At 47.0% G+C, this 15,683-nt stretch overlaps 1 protein-coding gene across 1 annotated transcript in view; it reads right to left on the bottom strand.

Annotated features, from left to right (window-relative positions):
* The window catches only part of LOC112118670 (complement C3-like), a gene marked incomplete at both ends in the record, with an annotated part of 65,101 nt that extends 49,796 nt beyond the window's left edge, over positions 1–15,305 (bottom strand). The window contains 10 exons of the mRNA XM_029913594.1: positions 3,692–3,801; positions 5,533–5,653; positions 5,739–5,841; positions 6,335–6,425; positions 6,585–6,667; positions 7,902–7,996; positions 9,013–9,083; positions 9,727–9,889; positions 13,276–13,468; positions 15,231–15,305. Coding sequence (XP_029769454.1) covers positions 3,692–3,801; positions 5,533–5,653; positions 5,739–5,841; positions 6,335–6,425; positions 6,585–6,667; positions 7,902–7,996; positions 9,013–9,083; positions 9,727–9,889; positions 13,276–13,468; positions 15,231–15,305 — 1,105 coding nt within the window. The remainder of the gene's footprint in view (positions 1–3,691; positions 3,802–5,532; positions 5,654–5,738; positions 5,842–6,334; positions 6,426–6,584; positions 6,668–7,901; positions 7,997–9,012; positions 9,084–9,726; positions 9,890–13,275; positions 13,469–15,230) is intronic.
* Between the last annotated feature and the right edge of the window lie 378 nt (positions 15,306–15,683).

Raw genomic sequence — 15,683 nt, 5'->3', positions numbered from 1 at the left:
CAAGAAAGAACAAAAACAAAGTCTCTGGGAGAGAGAGAGAGCACAGTTTGTGTGTATCTATATAATAAGATTCCAGGATTGTCACTCTGTCCATGTACCACTGTGAAGCCTAGAACGTCTGTTGAGACTGTGTTTAGTGATGGAAGCAGCTATATAAGCAAGAGAAGGGCTCTTTTTAGTTACAATATCACCAGCTTCAATCATCACCGGGATTTGCAATCTGTTACCGGCCAATTTTTAAGTCCCCAGCCATTCTGACTTTACTAGCCTGGTGTATAGCTCCAGTAAGGCATGTGCTGTGCCAAGAGTCCTAGACCATTGTGATATCAGACACAACTCAACCAACCAATCACCACCTTTACTCTACAACTAATTTGCATGTAGTAATTGTGACGTTATTGACATAAACTGTGACCGTATAGATCATTGTTGCAACCATTGTTATATATTTGCAGCAAATATTGTACAAAGGTTGTTGTGTGAGGTGTCTATGAAGAGGTTATGATTGCTGGTTACAATTATGCTAGCTGTATGTGTGTATCACTTTTGTATTTGAAGTTATGAATATGGGCTATGTACTTGAGTACTTGTGGCACCTTAAAGACTAACAAGTACTCCTGTTCTTTTTGCGGATACAGACTAACACGGCTGCTACTCTGAAGGCTATGTACTTGTATCTCAAATGTATTTGATTCCAAGTAGCCTCAGTGAAGCATTTGGTCAGCTTCTTGAGAAAGGACTATTCTCAGTAAGTGCCCAATCAAGAAACACTTAACTGACAATGGACTTTGGGACACGCCAATCCCCATCTGAGCTTTCCTGGGAATGTTCAAACTTACATGTAAACAATGGCGTCAGCCTGCAAACTGAGTCATGCATGGACATGTGACTTGCCCATGTGACTCCAGCCTCCATCTTGCTGCTGTGATTTTCCACAGTAAGAACAAAGGGGTGTCCTTCCACGGGCAGAGAATATAAAAGGCCCTGAAAACCCCTCTATCTTGTCTGCTTCTTACTTCTGGAGGAACCTTGCTACAAACTGAAGCTCTGAACAAAGGACTGAATGACCCATCCCAGCTGTGGATGTACTCCAGAGACTTGATTTGAACCTGCAGTTTATTCCATTACTGTATGTAATTGATTCCATTTAACCAATTTTAGCTCTCATTTATATTTCTTTCTTTTTATGAATAAACCTTTAGATTTTAGATTCTAAAGGATTGGCAATAGCATGATTTCTGGGTAAGATCTGATTTGTATATTGACCTGGGTCTGGGGCTTGGTCCTTTGGGATCGAGAGAACCTTTTTTCTTTTACTGGGGTATTGGTTTTCATAACCATTCGTCCCCATAACGAGTGGCACTGGTGGTGATATTGGGAAACTGGAGTGTCTAAGGGAATTGCTTGTATGACTTATGGTTAGCCAGTGGGGTAAAACCAAAGTCCTCACTGGCTGGCTGGTTTGGTGTGCCTTAGAAGTGGAGAAACCCCAGCCTTGGGCTTTAACTGCCCTGCTCTAAGCAATTTGTCCTGAATTGATACTCACTGAAGTGTCCCACCATAGGCAGCATCGTTACAGTAATGTCATTGGTTGTTTGGATTACTTGGTCCAATTACCAGACCCGTGCAACAGCACAGGCTTTCAGCTACTAGTTTCATCTGTAACAAGCTACAACTGCTCGGAACAGAATGGCTGCTCCCTCTGCAGGGAAAGTTTAGAAATCATAGCTATGTAGAGCTGGAAGGGAGCTCAAGAAGTCATCTAGTCCATCCCCCACACTGAGGCAGGAGTAAGTATGCCTAGACCATCCCTAAGAGCTGACCCGGAGCTCTTAGAAAAAAATGGTTATTCAGCGTCTCGTAACTGTTGTTCTTCGAGATGTGTTGTTCATGTCCATCCAATCAGGTGTGTGCACGATGCGTGCACGCCCGCCGGAAGATTTTTCCCTTAGCAGCGTCCATAGGGTTGGCCTGGGCACCAGGTGAGCTCTGATGAACTCGATCTGTTGTGTGGGTATCAAGGTGAATTTTTGGAAGTTTATTTGCAGGCCTAGACTGTGGAAGAGGAAGATGGTAAGACACGTCGCTTTTAATATCTCGTCGTATGAGCCGCCTTTGATAAGGCAGTCGTCTAGGTAGGGGAAGGTATAATCCCGTGTTTGCGGAGGTGGGCCACGACTACGGCTAGGGTCTTGGAGAATACTCTCGGTGCCGTGGAGAGTCCGAATGGGAGTACTCTGTATTGAAAGTGGTCGTGTCTGAGTGTGAATTGCAGGAAGCGTCTGTGTGCTGGATGAATGAATATGTGAATATGAATATGTGAAAATAGGCATCTTGTAGGTTGAGGGCTGTGAACCAGTCCCCTTGTTCCAGCCCGGGTATTATTGTGCCCAATGTGACCATCCTGAATTTCTGTACATGTACAAATTTGTTCAGTCGGAGTAGGTCTAGTATAGGTCTCCATCCCCCATCTTTCTTTTGGGTCAGAAAGTAGTGAGAGTAGAACCCTTTTCCCCAATGTTACGTTGGTACTTGTTCCACTTCACCTAGGTGTAGAAGATGAGCCACTTCTATGTGAAGTAGGTGCTCGTGAGAGGGGTCCCTGAAGAGGGACAGGGAAGGGAGAAGGGTGGGCAGGCAGGAGATGAAAGGGCTGGAGTAACCTGATTGAACTATTTCCAGGACCCAGTGGTCCTGTATGACCTGTTGCCATACATGGTGGAAAAACTGGAGGTGGTGGCCAAATGGGCAAATAGGCAGCGGAGTCAAGAGGTGGTCGTGCAGACCTCCAATCAACACTTCAGAATTGCTGTTTGTTTCCCAATGGGTGGGAGGTGGCTGGTTGCGCATGGTTTTGTCTGTGTCTAGGAGGTCTGTTGCAGTTCCTTCCAATATCATATGGTCTGGACTGGGGCCAGTGATATTGTTGTGTGTGGGGCCTCTGATAAGGTTGATACCGTTGTCTCCTGGAGAGGGACGGGTATATGCCAAGTGTGCGCAGGGTGGCCCTAGAGTCTTTTATCGTGTGAAGGACTTTGTCAGTTTTTTTAGAAAAAAGTTTATCTTTGTCAAAGGGAAGGTCCTCCACTTTGGTCTGCAGATCTTTGGGTATACCGGATGCAGACAGACAGAAAGACATGCGCATCACCACTGCAGTTGCGGTAGTGCGGGCTGCTGTGTCTGTCATGTCCAGGGATCATTGTAGCGCCGTCCTGAACACCAATTGACCTTCGACAAGAATTGACTTAAAGTCCGCTCTCCTGTCCTCCGGGATATGGGAGGTAAAATCAAAGAGCTTGTTGCAGTTGTCGTAGTCATAGCTTGCGAGGAGGGCGGAGTAATTTGCAATTCTAAATTGCAAAGTGGAGGAGGTATAAACCTTGCAGCCCAGGAGGTCAAGTCGTTTGAGAATCTTGTCTTGCGGAGTGGGCCGGTATTGTGGCTGTTTTGTTCTGTGTGTCGCTGCATCCACTACAAGAGAATTTGGTTGTGGGTGGGAAAATAAGAAGTCTACATCCTTGGTGGGAACATAATATTTTCGTTCAGCCTTTTTGCATGTTGGTGGGATGGAGGCAGGGGTCTGCCAGAGAATGTCAGCTGGTTCTAGGAGGGCTTTGTTTATGGGTAGCGCGATCTTTGAGGATGCAGAGGGTTGGAGGATTTTGAGGAGTCTGTGTTGTGTCTCCTGTACTTCCTCCAAAGGAATGCCCTGGCTGAGTGTCACCCTCTTGAAAAGTTCCTGGAATTGCTTAAAGTCGTCCACGTTTTGTGGAGGTGGAGGCATGAGGGTGTCCTCTGCAGCTGATGGAGAGTTAGGAGCCGGTGAATCAGGTAAGGGTTTATAGCCCACCTCTTCAAGAGGGGGTTCAGGAGCACTAGATGTAGATGGAGCTGGAGACAGAGGCGCAGAACGGGTTTGTGGTCTGGTGGAGGAGGAGTGGCAGCAGGAATGGACCAAAGGTACCATTGAGGCAAAGGCATAGGGTAAGAAAAGTGAGGTCCCACCCACGGGGGGACAAAGTAGGGAAACTGAGGCTGGTTCTTGTGAGGTGCCATGCCTTGAGATTTATATGGTTCCAGTGGAGGAGAATCAGGCGGGGAGAACTCTGCCTGCTGCTCCATGGGCTGTGTTCCTGCGGGGCGTGGAGTGTGAGTGGAAGCCCGCAGTGACTTTTGTTTAGCTTTCACAGGGGCTGCGGGCCATTTATAGGCACCCTGCAGGGGGTCCACGTCTGCTGCAGGGGTGATGGGCAGGCTCGGTGCCGAACATGCTGCCGGTACCGGCTTCATCTCCGATGCCGGTAGGACCGGTGCCGAGGAGAGCTTCCCGCTGTGGGAAGTCGGTTCCCTGCTTTTGCATCCCGCGTGAGCCGCGGCTGAGGTGCTGGGGCAGTCGGAGGTGCCTGCTTTTGGCGCTGTCAGCACCAAGGATAAAGATCTCGCAGGAGACTCTTTACCCTTTTGAAAGTCTCTGTGTGGAGACATTGGGGCATCCTGCCTCTTTGCTTGAGAGGGTGAAGCCACACTCCCGATCGGTTCTGACCTGGCAGGGGAGCGTGAGAAAGAGGGTTTACTCGTGCCCATCTCCATAGGCGGCTGCAGAGATTTCTCCATCAGGAGCATTTTTAGCCGCAAGTCCCTGTCACGATGAGCCCTGGTTTTCAGGTTGGTACAATGGAGACACTTAGCAGGGACGTGTGTCTCGCTGAGGCACTTCACACACCGTGAGTGTCCGTCAGACCATGGCATAGGCTCCTTGCAAGAGTCGCATTTCTTAAAGCCCGGGGACCCCGGCATCATTGAGCTATGATTGCCTGGGGGGAAAGACTCAACGGAAGACGAACGTGAGAGAGAAACTTTTTTTTTTTAACTAACAAACTATTCTAAAGGAAGGGAGAGAACTGGGATATTTCTGTCTAACTATTTCTACCTCTTTTTACTTTCAGTGACCAGGGAAGAGCTTCAGCACTGCCCTGAGTCCCGTCTTCAGCCGGGGACGGTTGCGAAGGAACTGAGGGGGGTGCAGGACATGTGCGCTTGGACAGACCCTAACAGCGCCACAAGACAGCAGCTGAGCATGTGCGTCCTGACCAGGCACTGCTACCGAAGATCTCCGATCAACGGTGCCGGGACGCATCGTCACCTGGAGCGGAGCACCCACAGGGATAGCACTTGAAGAAGAATCTATGATTCTATGATTTCAGTGTCTGTCTTTCTCCAGCTGGGCGTGTCCCTACCTGTGTCTGTGCTGGAGGAGGCTTGAGAGGGCCTGGCTCAGCCGGACAGTGTAAGGGAGCCCAGGATGGTGGAACAGGCAGGCTCAGTGGTACCCCAATAGATCAGGTGGCACCCCGGAGGGGGGAGCAACCCTCACACCAGGTTTACCCCAGAGCGAATGAGACAAGAATCTGGCCTGCAGCCTTTAAGATCTGCAGAACCCTACGCAGTTCAACACCTTGAACTGCACTCGGCACCGGTTTGGAACACCCCGGGAATAAAGCACTTGGCCGTGCACTTATTGCTGATGCTCACCAGATTCTGTCAAAACGGTGACAGAGATGTAGAGCGAGTGGCCAACCAGTTCGTTCAGGTTAGCGAACCGAGCCCGCAGCATCGCTCTGGTCAGCGTTGCTTTCCCTTCTCCATCTTCTATCTAGAAAGAGAGAGAGAGTTTCATGACCTCACCCACGCAGTTCCCCAGGAGGTGTGAATACTCCCCAGCCGAAAACAGGAATTACCGAGATTCTCTTGAGAGACTGCGGGATACTCCTCTTCTCATCATCCATCTTCACCCCAAAGAGGACAAAGGCATTGCCATCTAGTTTTTTCCCATATAGGTACCTGGAGGAGATAAGGATGGGTAAGAGAAGCCACAAGGAAACCTATTGCTGAATATTATGGCCTCATGCCACCATTCTCCTCAATAGGCCCAGCTCCTTGGTCGGTCTATATCTCCCATGATCCACTACGGTAAGGAGAAGTGGACCATCATGGCTACGGTGCATTATGGGAGTTTAAGTCCAGCTGGCAAGCCCAGCCCATGGAGAAGAATGAAGAATGAAGCACCCGAATGGCAACTCCCATGAGGCACCGCGCCAGCATTTCTGAATCACAAGATATTCTGCCTTTTTTTTTTTCCATTTTTGGAAATTGGTTTTTGGATGGAAAAAAAAATCAGAATTTTCTATTGGAAATGGAGACTCTTCATGGAAGAAAAAAAAACATTGAGTGGAAAACATTCCCAAAGTGATGCAAGATTTAGGTTTCTTTCTGCACTAAAACCTGTGGTTGATACCCCACTCAGCTGATCCCTTCCACCCTCTCACAGACTCACCTCGCAGTGATAGAAACCCTGAAGTCTTCATTGCCATCGATGTATAAAAACTTCTCAGACGGTTCCAATATGACTTCGAAACTCGGCAACACTGGAGAAACGAGAGGAGAAGAGGAGAACATTGAGCTTGTAGGAGAGGGTGTGTTGCCAGCAAAGCCAGCCGAATGGAGAGTCTGCTCCAAGATGGTGTCAGGAGAGTAGAGACAGACCCGTTCCCTGAGCCTGGGCCAGGTGGGTGCTGGATTCTTACCGTCCTCCCTAACATCAAATTGCGCACTGAAGGTCTGCTGAGGGGAGTCTTCATACCTGGCCGTGATCTTCCAGGTTCCCAGACTAGAGGAAGGAAATAAGAAGGAACACTGAATGCACTTAACACGCACATTTCGCAAGGCCCACCTGGCTCACTTGTTTCTCTGGTAATTTTATAGGTTCCTAAAGCTAAATCTGAGCCATACATGGAACTCAAGCCGTCTTCAGGAAACCATGGGGAGCCTCATACAAATCATTTTTTTCTGCACCTTGATGTTTTCATGAACCAGAACTAAAGGTAGGGACTTGGAACAAAACATTTGATCCACAACCCCCTCAACCTTTGGCCAGCAAGGTTTGAGAAATTTGGATCTAAACTTTGTGGCCGGCACTTGTTTCTACAGTCTGCCTGGACCAAAACCCTCAATCCAAACAACGGCAAACGTAAGGAAACTCTGATCCATACAAAAATCTGGCCCCTCACTCACCAGCTCACTGACGTAGTTTTCAGAGTAGTTGAGCATTCATAAATCCCAGAGAATGGGAGGTAGGGTGCTCACCACTTTTGAAAAACAGGCCAACAGGGCCTAATCCTGCCTTCACATACTCTGGAATAAATCAGGAGTAATGGCAAGGAAGACAGTGCAGCTTCATTCTGGTGTCTGCGTAGACTTGGAAAGATTAGTTTTTTATCGATACGTGTCATTGATTTCACCGTGCACACGCATACCGACAAAAACACATTTCCATCGATAATATCGAAATTTACAGATAGGCAAAGCAAGAAAAATGCTGCTTGAGAACTTACGACAGTTTGATTTAAGGCTTTATACTTTGTGTATTTGGACATACGATGCTGACAATTTGTGTTTTAATGGCTATAAAGCTTTAGCTTTTTTGAATCTCAGTGTCTACTGTCATTAAATAATTATTGTCAGACTCTGCCACCATTGTCTGGCCCCCATGTTTTCCCCCACCTGTGAAAATTGAAAGTGCTAAAACTCAGAATGGGAGACGATAAAAACCCATAATTTAATTTTGCACAAATGAGAATTTGAAGTGATCGAAACTGGAAAAAAGGCTTACAAATAAACATGATTATCCATCGAAACTATAACAAATACAAATCAAATTATGCCAAGACTGGGTATGTGGCAGGAGAGTTTGTTTTCTCCACGTCACTTGGAAATGCCTGTAGGAGATGATCTAGCTGATGGGCCACACACAGTAACTAGCTCCACATCATCTCTTCTGCTTCCCTTCCCAACTCCTGCAAAGCTCTGCTCTGTCCAGGCATAGTAACATCAGGACAATCTACCTGATAATCTCCGGCAAGTTGTGGCTCAGGGAGGAAATGCCTGATTTAAAGTGGGCAGAGATGGGAATCTGCTTGACAATAATGGACTCAGGGGTCTGGAAAGGAAACAAGTTAAGAGTTTAGGGAGAAAAATGCTGTCAATTGCTCTTAACAACATCATCTGCCACGTTTACATTCCTGGGCCAGTGGAGGGTTCTCCATACTTCCAACAATAGCATGTAACAATCTGGACTCCACTGATTTGTTGGAATTTCTTAACTATCCAGAGACACTGGAAAAAACTGACAAATCTCTCCTGACCTTCTGAGATGGCTCAGCAAAGCCACTAAAGAACTCAAGGAAGCAGCTCGGAAGACTTAAGAGCCTCCACGGCAGACTCTTGCAGACGCCAGGCTTAACCCTGAGCTATATGCAAACCTTGGAGCTGCCCAAAGGGCTGCGTCGCTCTGCCAACCACAGCTGCTCCCCATCACAAGGTCCCAGCTGGTTATGCTGCTGCTCAGGGCAGAGTGTCAAAGAAAGGGGAAACTGAGTCAAAGAGGAACTGAAGGGACAGATGTGTTCTCTCCCCTCTCAGCTGGCTGAGGTGAGGAAAACCCCTGGGGATTATTGCCCAGGGTTTTGCAGCTGATTTACTTTATTTTATGGATCATAAAGCCCAGTGGAAAGGGCCTTAACAGGACTAACGCCTGGAGCTATAAGCCCTGTTCCTGCCACCAGTTTACACATCCTTCAAAGGGCTCCTTGCAGTGGCTCCTTGTCTTCAGCCTTCCCAGACAAGCACCTGCCTGGCTCTTCACAAAGAACTCCATGCAACTTTCCTCAAGCGTTAACACCATTGCAGAACCGCAGGGCTTCCACTGAGAGCTGCCTGGCTGCTGCCCCTGCAAACTTTGTAACCTCCTTAATGACTGGGGGAGAATTTGGATGCCAGAGGTTTTCAAGGAGAGACCTCAGACAATCATTTGCTTTGCTCCTGGCTGCACCATGTTGCTGCTACACACAGGGGTTCTATGCAGCCTCCTCAGTCACAATAAATTGCTGCGCGTTACCCAACAAGTGGCTAAACCCACCTATCCCACCATGGGCTCACTCAGAACAGCGACCTCACCTCAAACTCCACAATCACTCCCTTAGACACCGGTTCCAGTTTGTGACCCACGGTGAAGATCCGGTAGAGGACTGAGAAAATAAAGAGAGAAGAGCGGGATGTCGTTAACTAATAGACACCTTGGCCCAGATCCTCAAAGCTACTTAGGTGTCTAAGTCTGATTGAAACCAACTGGAGTTTGGTGTCTGACCCCACAGAGGGGTTGTTTCACGATAGCCTCTTTCTACAGTCGGAGATCTCCATAGCTTTTTTCTTTAGGGCATTGTCTTGCTTTTCTCCCCTGTCCCTAAGTACCAGGTGGGAGTGCTTTGTCATTGCAGGGACCTGTCCTGCTCTGAATGGGCTGGGATTAGCAGCCCCTATTTCACACAGGCTTTGGGACGGTCGTCAGATGGGGACATGTATCTCGGTACAAGATGGAGCAGAACTAGTCACTGGGATTTGAAAAATTCCATCGCCCATTCTCAATCCCATGGCCCACCCAGTCTTTTGGTATCTAACACTCAATGGGACATTCCAGCTAGGACAATGGTGAAGGGTGAAATATTGCAAATTGGTGGTGGCAGAGTCTCTGATCCAACTGTCCTCCATCTTCAACCAGATAACAAGCAAAGCTATATGCACAGGATGGACCCCGCAGTCCTGCTGTAGATATGGCATGACATCAGCAGCTCCCACCCCCTCCCATTAGAAGAGACCAGAGGAAGGCAGTACCTGTAGACCCGGGTGTATAGATGGTTTTATCCGTCTGGATAAAGATGTATCCACTGTGGAAATGGACCAGAACCACTTTCTCCAGGGTTTGCTGAGGGAACTTAGCCTGGACCACAACATACTGGTTTTGTTTGGAATCTTTTGTTATGTTTTTGGTGGGAATCTGCATGAGAAGAAGAGCATGGATGAGTTCTTCCTGCTTTTACTCACCACCACAAGCGATGCTCTACGCAAAAGACCTTTGCAGTGTTAATGATGCTTAAGTTATAAAATCACAGAATCATAGACTTGAAAGGGACCTCGAGAGGTCATCTAGTCCAGTCCTCTGCACTCAAGGCAGGAGTAAGTATTATCTAGACCATCCCTGACAGGTGTTTGTTCAACCTGCTCTTAAAAATCCCAAATGATGGGGATTCCACAACCTCCCTAGGTAATTTATTCCAGTGCTTAACTGCTCTGACAGGAAGTTTTTTCTTATGTCCAACCTAAACCGCCCTTGCTTCAATTTAAGCCCATTGCTTCTTGTCTTATCCTCAGAGGTTAAGAAGAACAATTTTTCTCCCTCTTCCTTGTAACAACCTTTTATCTACTGGAAAACTGTTATCATGTGTCCCCTCTTAGTCTTCTCTTCTCCAGACTAAACAAACCCATTTTTTTCAATCTTCCCTCATAGGTCATGTTTTCTAGACCTTTAATCATTTTTGTTGCTCTTCTTTGGACTTTCTCCAATTTGTCCACATCTTTCCTGAAATGTGGCGCCCAGAACTGGATACAATACGCAAATGGAGGCCTAATCACATTGTGGAGTAGAGCAGAAGAATCACTTCTCATGTCTTGCTTACAATACTCCTGCTAATACATCACAGAATGATGTTAGTTTTTTTGCAACTGTGTTACACTGTTTACTCATATTTAGCTTGTGATCCATTATGACCCCCAGATCCCTTTCCACAGTACTCCTTCCTAGGCAGTCATTTCCCATTTTGTACGTGTGCAACTGATTGTTCCTTCCAAAGTGGACTACTTTGCATTTGTCCTTATTGAATTTCATCCTATTTACTTCAGACCATTTCTCCAGTTTGTCCAGATCATTTTGAATTTTAATCCTATCCATTATCTAAATCATTGATGAAGATTGTCATAAACATACAAATAAGGGTAACATAAAATCCCTCCTGGGAAGCTGTTCTAAATCACTTTACCTGTAAGGGATAAAGAAGTTCATACAACCTAGTTGGTACCTGACCAGAAGGGCCAATGAGGAAAGAAGATACTTTCAAATATGCGGGGGGTGGGGCAGGGAGGTTGTTTGTGCTCTCTTTGTTGTCCCCTCTCCGGACGGAGAGAAAGATCAGACAGGTAAAACATCTCCTGAAAACATATCTAAAATGACCCATCTAAGATGACAAAAAATTGCAAGCAAGGCAAGGAAATGCATTAGATTATCTTTTGTTTTAATTCGTGAATTTTCCCTAAGCTAAGAGGGAGTTTTATTCCTGTTTTGTAACTGTGAAGCTGAGTCCAAAGGGAAGTCCTCTGTGTTTTAAATCTTTTTATTACCCTGTAAAGTTACCTTCCATCCTGATTTTGCAGGTGTGATTCTTTTACTTTTTTCTTTATAATAAAGTTCTTTTAAAAACCTGATCGATTTTTAGTGTCCTAAAAACCAGAGGGTTTGGTCTGTGCTCACTTTGTTAACCTATTGGTTGGTATATTATTCTCAAGCCCCCCCAGGAAAGGGGGTGAAGGGGCTTGGGGGGATATTTTGGGGGAATAGAGACCCCAAGTGACGCTTTCCTGAATTTTTGTGTAATCACTTGGTGGTGGCAGCAATACCGTCCAAGGACGAAGAAGGGAATTTGTGCCTTGGGGAAGTTTTTAACCTAAGCTGGTAAAAATAAGCTTAGGGGGTCTTTCATGCAGGTCCCCACATCTGTACCCCAAAGTTCAGAGTGGGGAGGGAACCCTAACAAAGATATTGAACAGAACTGGACCCAGAATCGATCCCTGCGGGACCCCACTCATTATGCCATTATACATGGAAAGAATCCATAAGAAACCACAGCCTTTTACTAACCCGCTGTACATGCAGTTCCTCAAGCAGCTTACACAGCTGCCATAAGATGGTGGGTCTCCTCATTGGGGAATACCCTAGGTGGAGGGGGATTCCCAGGATGGTACAGTCAGTGTAGGTCACCACCAGTGAGTCAGGACAGACCATTTGGATGGCCCTGTACCCATTGTCCTGTCACCTCCTGTTATGTGGAATGTTTGTTAACCAAAGGCCATCGCATGGGTGCCCTGCTGAAGTCAGTTCTACTGCACTGATGTGCTCCCGACTATTCATACTGTGCTCCCCTAAAACTGTACCATCTTGGAGACCTTACCCCTGTCCCCCCAACTCTCCATTCCTGGCCAGGACTTTGGATCAACTCAAAACGAGAATCCTGCTCCACCAGGGAACCCCACCATCCTTACTCTCAACTTTTTCTTCTACCTCCTAATTTGGGGCACCTCCGTTTTTAGGTCCACAACAAGAGAGTCCCACGTCACTAATAGATTCGTAGATGTTACAGCCAGAAGGGATCAATACGATCAGCTAGTCTGACCTCCTGTATAACTAGAGCACAACAAAATTCATAGTCCATTCTGGTCAATTTCATGGCCCTAGGATTTGAAAATTAGTCAATTTCATGTTCTCAGATGTTTACATCTGAAATTTCAGGGTGTTGTAACTGTGAGGATACTGACCCAAAAGGGATTCATGGGGGAGGGGGGGTCACAAACCTGTTGTGGGGGGTCACAGGATTGCCACTCTCACTTCTGCACTGCCTTCAGCTTTCTGCAGCCACAGGAGGTTCCCAGAGGTGGAGGTGGGTCTGATCTCCCTGCTTGCTGCTGGAACGCCCCAGCCAGGGGTTCCTAGCTGCTAGTCCCAGCCGGGCTGGGGAGGGACAGGACTTCCTTCTCCCCTGCACAGCCCTCAGGGGCAGATCAGACCCACCTCTGTGTACCTCCCCTGGCTGGGGCGTTCCCAGCAGTATGGGGGAGATCGGACCCACCTCCACCTCTGGGAACCTCCTGCGGCTGCACAAAGCTCTGGGGCTGCTGCTGGGTCTCATCTCCCCCAGAGAGCAGCTATGAAGGAAAGAGTAAGTCCTGTCCCTCCCAAGCCCTGAGGGGACTAACAGCTGGAGCCAGGGGCATGGTCAGAGCCCCAACCCTGCCCCTTATCCTCCCCTCCAATAGCTAACTTTCACAGAGGAGGTCTGATTTCACGGTCCGTGATGCGTTTTTCACAGCCGTGAATTTGGTAGGGACCTATGCATAACACAGGCCATAGACTTTCACCCAGCAATTCCAGCTCATAACTTCATGCTGAACTAGAGTGTCTCTTCTAGAACGACATCCAACCTGGGCGGGGTCTCAACATCTCGGTATTGCAGAGTTGGGGAGCGAAAATATTGGAGGCTCCTAAAATGAGCGGGACACTGTTGAAAATGATACCCTTTGTGTCACTGGATGACCTGAGGCTGGGGTTTTACCCACCTTTATTACGGCTGTGCCCATCATCCCATTCGCAGGGTTGAGGTTGGTTTGGACCTGGTATAAGATGTGTTGCTTAAGCAGGAAGTCCAGTACGGTGACTGTAACTGCAATTGGGGCATTGAGGCCATGGGCTTCCACCACGACCTTCTCTTCACTCTCCACCCGCAGGACGTTGGGCGTGATCAGGGAGTAGCTGTGAATGGCAAAAAGTTTGATGTGATTAATTCAGTCAATATTTAAAACCCCACTGGCTGCGATTCCCACATCCCCAAGGAGGTTTTATACCAAGTTTGTTACCACGGTTTATTTGCTTTACAGCAGCATCTCGAAATCCCAACAGCGACTGAGGCACAGTACAAACACAGAGTAAGAGAGAGTTCCTGCCCCTAGGGGTATGTCTACACAGCTGCTGGGAGGGGTGTGAGATGTTACACGCCATATGTTTTATGGAAATATGCTTATGAGTGTGAACATGATGTAACTAGAATATGCTTCATGCAAAAGGTCTCTTGTAAGGTATCATAACAAAGGTTCTAACACTACTGAATATATTCCTCCTATTTGCATGCATGTATCATTCTTGTATCTGAAGCTAGAAATATGAAGTATAACTCTAAGGTCCTATTGTAATTATGCAAAGTGTGAGCCATTAATGGTGATTTAGAATCTCGATGGCTCCAATTGACTAGGACAATTGGTTGTAAATGGTTTATTTATCTGCAAACCTTCCTGTGTACCTATGGCCCAACCCAGGAAGAATGGGACTAGGGACATGTGACTGTGTCACATGATGCTGGAATCCATCTTAAATCTGGTACTTTTCCATTTAGAAGGAGGGGTGGGGACCCAGAGAGACAAAAGATTCCCGCCTTGTGCCAAAGCTATAAAAGGGGGTGGAGCAGGACAAAGGGGTGGCCACTCATGAGAAAAACCCTGCTTACCACCTAGGAGGGAGTCTAGTCTGTGAAAGAAGCTTATTGGAACATCTCTGAGGGTGAGATACTACCTGTAACCAGTTTCTTAATGTATTAGGCTTAGACTCGCAGGTTTTTGCTTTATTTTGCTTTGTTCTGTCTGTTAATACTTGAAACCACTTAAATCCTACTTTTATATATAATAACATCACTTTTGTTTATTAATAAACCAAGAGTAAGTGATTAATACCTGGGGGAGCGAACAGCTGTGCATATCTGTCTTTCAGTGTTAGAGAAGATGGACAATTTACGAATTTACCCTATATAAGCATTATACAGAGTAAAATGAATTTATTTGGGGTTTGGATCCCATTGGGAATTGGGTGTGTGGGTGCTGGAGATAGGTGACCTGCTGAGAAGCTTTTGGTTAAATTCTGCAGCTTTGGGGCCGTGGACCAGACCTTGGGTCCGTGTTGCAGCAGGCTAGTGTGTCTGGCTCAATAAGGCAGGGTTCTGGAGTCCCAAGGTGGCAGGGAAAATGGGCTCAGAGGTAATTTCAGCACATCAACTGACAGTCCCAAGGGGATCTCTGTGACCTAACCCGTCACAGCGTGGCTTCCAATTTGGGTAGGCATAGGGCTTGTCCACACTATGGGGTTTTGCTGTTGGCATAGATAATGTACCATCCATTCCTCCATTAACCTAGCCTCATCTATACCGGCAGTTAGGTTGGCTTAACTATAGTGCTGCTTAAATCCATGGGCAATGTAGCTAGGTTGACCTAAATGTTAAATGTAGACCAGGGCATACAGATGCTATCTCTGATCGGGCTGGTGCCTAAAAATTGCAGCAGGGCCTCGGCAGCCGGGGTCTAAGGTGCACTAAGACAAAGTGCACTAAGGAACTGTTAGTACACATTAACAGTGTCCTCACAGACAGTTAGTGTGCAGTGGGGGGTAGATTTACACCTCAGTTTGCTGTGAACTAACTCTTCATGGAGACAAGCCCTTCCCAGTCAAATTGACTTTGCCCCTAAATCACCTAGGCTGTCTGGAAAATCCACCCTTAGGCAATGGATTTAAAGCAGGGTTGCCGTCTTCCCGGAGAAATAATTGACTGATTACATCACCCACGGTGTTGTGAATTCACAAGGAAGTAGGCCTGGAGGGAAATAAAAAGTTTTGCTAAATGTCAGCCAAGTTCTCTGTGTGTTACTCCAGTAGCAAGGGTGACGGACGATTGGACTCGAGTTTTTCATACCAGATAAAGATCATATACTCACACACGTAGGCAAAAAATTCAGGACCTAATGTACTCCTGTCCCTAAAGAAAATTGCTGTGAGTGGATGTGTCCCCCAGCCTGATCCTCTGTCATAAAAGACATTGCTGTTGCCACTTTTCTGAAATGGGCTGCCCCGCTGTACACCGATACAGTAGGGTATGCTCTTCCCTTTAATTCAGCCCCAGCATGGGGGTGCTGCATTGCAACTATCA

This window comes from Terrapene carolina, unplaced genomic scaffold (assembly GCF_002925995.2).
Source record: "Terrapene carolina triunguis isolate 2854851 unplaced genomic scaffold, T_m_triunguis-2.0 Scaffold734, whole genome shotgun sequence".
Lineage (NCBI taxonomy): Eukaryota > Metazoa > Chordata > Testudines > Emydidae > Terrapene > Terrapene triunguis.
This window is presented reverse-complemented; position numbering and strand designations above follow the sequence as displayed.